Genomic DNA, 5285 nt, shown 5'->3' with positions numbered 1-5285 from the left:
CAAAGTTTACCATTGCTGCGGCGCAGTAAACTTTGCATCTTGATCCCCGACGACCGTGAGCTCGGTGATCCACAGACGCCCGCAGTTAGCTGACATCTTGGTGCTGTCAAATGCGGCGGCGGCGCTAGAGATACGAGCCGTGGGCCACTCGGTTTGTTTCCAGGGATGCCGGCGTGCTCCTTCCAGTGCAGTCGGCGTCCGGCCCGTGAGAGGGCCCCACCTGAGCCCTCGAAGTCTATCTATCCACCTGCCGTCGCCGAAAGTGTTCAACTCGCGGTCACCACTTTCCATTCTGCGTGCCTCGTCGCTACCCGGCAGACAATTTGACCCCCATCCCGAGGCTCGTGTGAAGAAGCATCAGGTTCTGAGACTGCGAATCAAGCGAGCAAACGCGCGTAACTGGTTTCGGGTAGAGCTGAAAGGCGAGCGAGACACGGACCACACGAAACCGCAGCGCCAACGCCTTCGTCTAGTTGGGGGCTGAAACGGGGGGATCAAGCGATCACCAGTCGGCACTCTTGCAATCGCCTCGTACCACACAGGCAGGACCACCATGAATGGCTCCATGAGCTCATTGACAGCGACCATCACGTCGGCCTTGGCGCTCAAGGCGTTCACGGTCTACATCTAGCGGGTTGAAGACACCAAGACGCAGAGGAGCCGGCACATCCGTCGCTGCTTCTCCGAGTTCTGCGAGCTGCGCGAGAAGCTCCTCGCACTCATCGACGACGAGATGGCCACGTACCTCACCAGCCCGGACATGGACAACATCGAGAGCAGCTTCAACACCAGGTCCAACGTCAGCTTGAGTGCCAGCGCTAGCTCCAGTGTCAGCACTTGTACCAGTATCCCTAGCTGCGCCGGGTGACATCGCTCCTCGTCGAGCAGGTTTGACGTTGTTGCAGTCCACACTTCGTGACGGAGCGACGCGCGGGGCTGCAACGCGGTGGCTTCCAAACTCGAGGAACGTCTCGATGTGGGTCATCATGCTGAAGCAAATGGCGATGAGTTGGCGCTGGCGAACGACTTCGACGACCTCCAGAGCATGCTGCAAGAAGCGGTTGAGCGCCAGAGATCGCGCCTCAATCACGCGCTTGGAGCGTGAGCCAAGCAGTTTTCGCGGCGGGAACTGCTTGAACACGAAGGCGAAGCGGTCGGACGTCGGCGTCTGGCGATGCCTTCCGCGGTGCGAGTTAGGACGTCGGCTGCTGCTTCGCTGACTCCGGGATTCCACCACTACCCGTTGGTACCAACTCCAGCCTTCGCGATGACGGTGACGGACCACAAGTATCAGTCCTGCACCAGCAGATATCACCTCAGCTCCAGCAGCGAGGAGGACGCAGGCGGCAGTGACGACGAGACTCAGCGCTTCAACAACTTCGACTTCACGCGGCGATTCTACCGCGAGTTCGGCCGCCAGGAAGAGCGCGCGGAGATTTACGCGGACGACTCGGACGACGACGAGGAGATGCAGATGCTCAAGAAGACATGGAGCGCTATGCTCGAAAGCGAAACACACGAGCGCAAACTGTACCACAGCGGCAGTCACTTCGCCATGCTGGAAAGCGCACGGCACTCACCGACTGAGACGTGGGCGAGACGCATCGAGATCGCAGGCATCCACAACGCAGTCAAATCTAATGCAACCTTGAGCGCCACCTGCCCAGTTAGCACACAGAAGGCGCCCGAGCCAGCGACTCACAGAGCAGAGCAGCTCCTAAGTCGCCACCGATCACACCAGCAACTTCCAGTCCAGCACTTCCCGACCTGCGCTTGAGTCGCGTCTGCAAGACTCTGCGTGCAAAATACTCGTAAGCTAGTCAGTGAATTAGGAAGTGAGTTTGTGTGAATTACCACGCACAGCGCCACGGTTGGGAACGGCTGGAGTTCCAGGCCATCGAAGGAAGTGGCCGCCATCGTTCCCCAGCTTGGCGAAACTATGAAGTAGGAGAGAAGTAATCTAACAGGCCATAGTACCATTAAGTTGTCGACATGCCCACACTCGCCGACTTTACAGTCGATTCCAAAGCCTCCTCCTCCAGGATCACCTTGTGTGCAATCTGCACGATGCGCTCGAATGCCAGGTCAGAGTACCGTCGCCAGCAGACGTGGTCGCGCCACTGCCGAGTTGGAAGCTGCGGCGTCGTCAATCCGTGAAATACCTTGGCCACAGCGTAACTCGTCCATTTGATACCTTCATCGTTGCTCGTGCTCTCTTCAGTATCACTGCCCTCAAGCGGACCTCCACCGCCAAGACGGAGTTGAATGAGTGAGCGTGTACCTCGCTCGATAGCCTCGATCAGAGACTCGGTCAGCGGCCGCAGCATTTTCTGCAGCAAACGCTCATCCTCGTCACCTTCGACGTCGTCTCCACCGGCGGCAGCATCATCCTTATCGTCGTCGTCTTCGAAGTAACGTACCGGTTTGGTCTCGAGAGCATGGGCCTTATCATCCAGATCTTCTTCGTCTTCTTCATCTTCGCCATCACGCGCGGTTGACGTCGGAGAAGGCGCCGGTAGAGCTGCCGCGTACAGCGCTCCATACAAATGAGCGAGACGAGCAAGCTGGCGCGACTCGAGATGCCCGTGCTTCGCATACAACAGCTTCGTCCATCGGTCCACGACTTCACTCTTCATCTCGTCGGTCAGTTCAGCCCTCCAGCTCAACTGCAGCTGGAATGCGGGCTGTGACAGCGAAAAGCGCTGGATCTGACCAGTCTGTTGAGCCGCTCGCAATTCTTGTAGCAGCCGACGCTCATTCGTGGCGGCAGCGACCGCAGCAGCATTGGTTTCACCCGCCTGCTGAGCGTCGGAAGCTGCTAACAGGGCTGCAGCTTGGTCTCCATTGCTGTTGGCACCAGTCGTCCGTCCGTACCATTGAGCTACTTCGTGCAGGTGGCAGTCGATAACCCAAGAGCTCAGATACCCGTCCTTACGATGTGTCACGCGTGCATTAGGCAATTCCTTGCGCTGCACCGCTCCGAGCAGTGACTTACTGTAGATTGCGGTCCCAGTTTCTTCGCTTGAGTGTCCAGCAGCTGCAGTGTACATTGACTCATGCTCAGAGGTTGGAGTGCCACGCGTAAACCCAGCTCGTCGTCCTTCTGACGCTGCGTCTCGAGGGCCAGCAACGTGAGGAACGTCTCGATCGAAGCCGCCTTCAGGTCAAGGTGGCGCTCCAGCCAATCTCGCTCGAGAGACTCCAGCGTCAGGTCACTGCCAGCTCTCTGACCTCTTCCCGAGCACTTCACAGCCACTACATGCTTCTTGCTCGCTGGGGATAAGCTCTCCCGACTCTGGAAGACAAGAGCCATAAGCCTCCGAAGCTGGTCGCGATGTAATGCGGTTGAAAACAGTAACGAGCGGAAGTGCACCGCGTCTTCATTCAGCAGATACAGCAACGCTCGCGCAGACTTGCCGTCACGACCTGCTCGTCCAATCTGCTGCACGTATCCCTCGACAGACGACGGCATGTGGAAGTGCACAACAGCCCGCACATTCTTCTTGTCAATGCCCATACCAAATGCGATAGTAGCCACCACAACGCGCACTCTGCCTCGCGCAAAACCTGTGCGGACCTTTTCCTTCGCCTCAGGCGCCATGCCAGCATGAAACGCCACCACCTTTCCAGCAGTGCGCCAAGCGTTGGGCAATTGTTCACGCAGCAGAGCTGCAAGTTCCTCCGTCTGCCGTTGCTGGTGAACGTACACGATAACACCTCCACCGCCAGCCTTGGAGGACTGTGTTGATCCTTTGCTCAACTCGGGGAGGATGTGGACGAGATGCCGCAGTCGCTCATCATTCGACCGGACGGAACGAACTTCCAGCGCCAGATTCTTCCTTTGCCATGGCATCTGCAGCACCATGTCGCTCTCGCTCTCGCCACCTTGATTCTGAAGCTGCCGACGTGAGCGCAATTGATGCAATACATCGTGGACAACACGTCGCGAGGCTGTGGCAGTCACACACAAAACGCACTGGGTGTGGCGGAAGACCTCTGCCAGCCGCAAGTAGCTTGGACGGAAGTGGTGGGACCACTCTGAGACGCAATGCGCTTCGTCGACACACACTAGTGCCAAGCGCGCACGGACCCGCGGTAACGCGAGCAGCGCTTGCATTCCAGCATCCAGCGCCTTCTCCGGCGACAGGAAGATCAGAGAGAGTTTGTCCGCCAGCAGATCACGCACAAAAGCCGCATGCTTCGCCTTGGACGAGCCTGAATCCGAGCCGGAGCCGGAAAGACACAAGGAGCGAGCCTTCAATGGGGCGGGGAGACTCTCGTACTGGTCGTTCATCAGCGAGATAAGCGGCGAGATCACGAGCGTAATTCCAGGCAAGAAGAGCGCTGGGAATTGATAGCACAGCGACTTGCCTGCACCCGTGGGCAACACAAGGAGAGTGTCCTTACGACGCAGCACCCTTGAGATCGCCCACTGCTGGCCAGGACGAAAGTCGGCGTGCCCAAACACCAGAAGCAGATTGGTGAGCATCGCCTCACGTTGCTCCTCTTCAGTAGCTTCAATATCCAGAGGAACGCACTCAATGGCTTCTGCTTCAGCTGCGGACTCAGCAACACCGTCAGAGGAAGAAGAAGCCGTGAAGAGTGTCTGCAGTGCAAGCGGGACGTGGTCGTCTTCCCAGAGGAAGAAGTCGCAGCGACCTTCATCGAATCCCAGCGGGCAGGCGAAGAACTTGCGGCCGTGGTTCTTGTTCTTCTTCTTGACCTCCAAGCTCTGACAGACCAACGCATGATGACACCTCGGCGGTGTCAATGACTCGGCCTCCTTCTTCGGTTTCGATTTTTCTTGACTAGAGAGACCACGCGCTTTCTCGGCTTTGGCCAGCACTTCCAGACACTCCTCGGTGAAGTCCACGCCGTCGTCAGCCAGCATCGACTTCTCCTTCTTACTCTGTTGAGTACCGTTCGCATTGACCACCGGAGCGAGGCCTGAAGATTTCTCACCTGTAGCTTCGTCCAGCAGGTTCTCATTACGTGCGCGCAGATACGCCGGTCGCTTCTTGGCGCGCCCAGAGCTGCCCTTGAATCTCTTACGCATGTTCAGCTTGACGAAGTTGTCGCTCACCGCACTTTGGGCGTCCTCGGCCTTCCAGCGCTCAAACTCCGCAGCCTTCCGAGCATCACCCACATCACCGGAACCCGCGTCGTTGCTGTCAGATGGAGCGTCGAAGTCATCGAGAGTGAACCCACTGTTCCCAGCCGTCGCGAAGCCCCACGCCTCCTCTTCTTTCTCGTCATCACTCAGAGCAGCCTTACGTTGCCCGACA

The 5285-nt window shown here is 58.0% G+C and overlaps 2 protein-coding genes across 2 annotated transcripts; one reads left to right on the top strand and one right to left on the bottom strand.

Moving 5' to 3' along the window:
* Positions 1-553: 553 nt before the first annotated feature.
* PHYSODRAFT_342726 (hypothetical protein) lies at positions 554-1777 on the top strand (the record flags this gene model as incomplete). The annotated part of the gene is made up of 4 exons (XM_009541219.1): positions 554-619; positions 689-829; positions 906-1101; positions 1146-1777. 4 exons carry the CDS (start codon positions 554-556, stop codon positions 1775-1777), a joined length of 1035 nt encoding a protein of 344 aa, XP_009539514.1.
* A 1078-nt stretch (positions 1778-2855) lies between these two features.
* PHYSODRAFT_453004 (hypothetical protein) lies at positions 2856-5254 on the bottom strand (the record flags this gene model as incomplete). Its single annotated transcript, XM_009541218.1, has 3 exons — positions 2856-2930; positions 3497-4858; positions 5147-5254. Coding segments are annotated over 3 exons (1545 nt in total), but the record flags the coding sequence as incomplete, so codon positions are not given.
* Between the last annotated feature and the right edge of the window lie 31 nt (positions 5255-5285).

Source organism: Phytophthora sojae (genome assembly GCF_000149755.1).
Source record: "Phytophthora sojae unplaced genomic scaffold PHYSOscaffold_20, whole genome shotgun sequence".
Classification (NCBI taxonomy): domain Eukaryota; phylum Oomycota; class Peronosporomycetes; order Peronosporales; family Peronosporaceae; genus Phytophthora; species Phytophthora sojae.
This window is presented reverse-complemented; position numbering and strand designations above follow the sequence as displayed.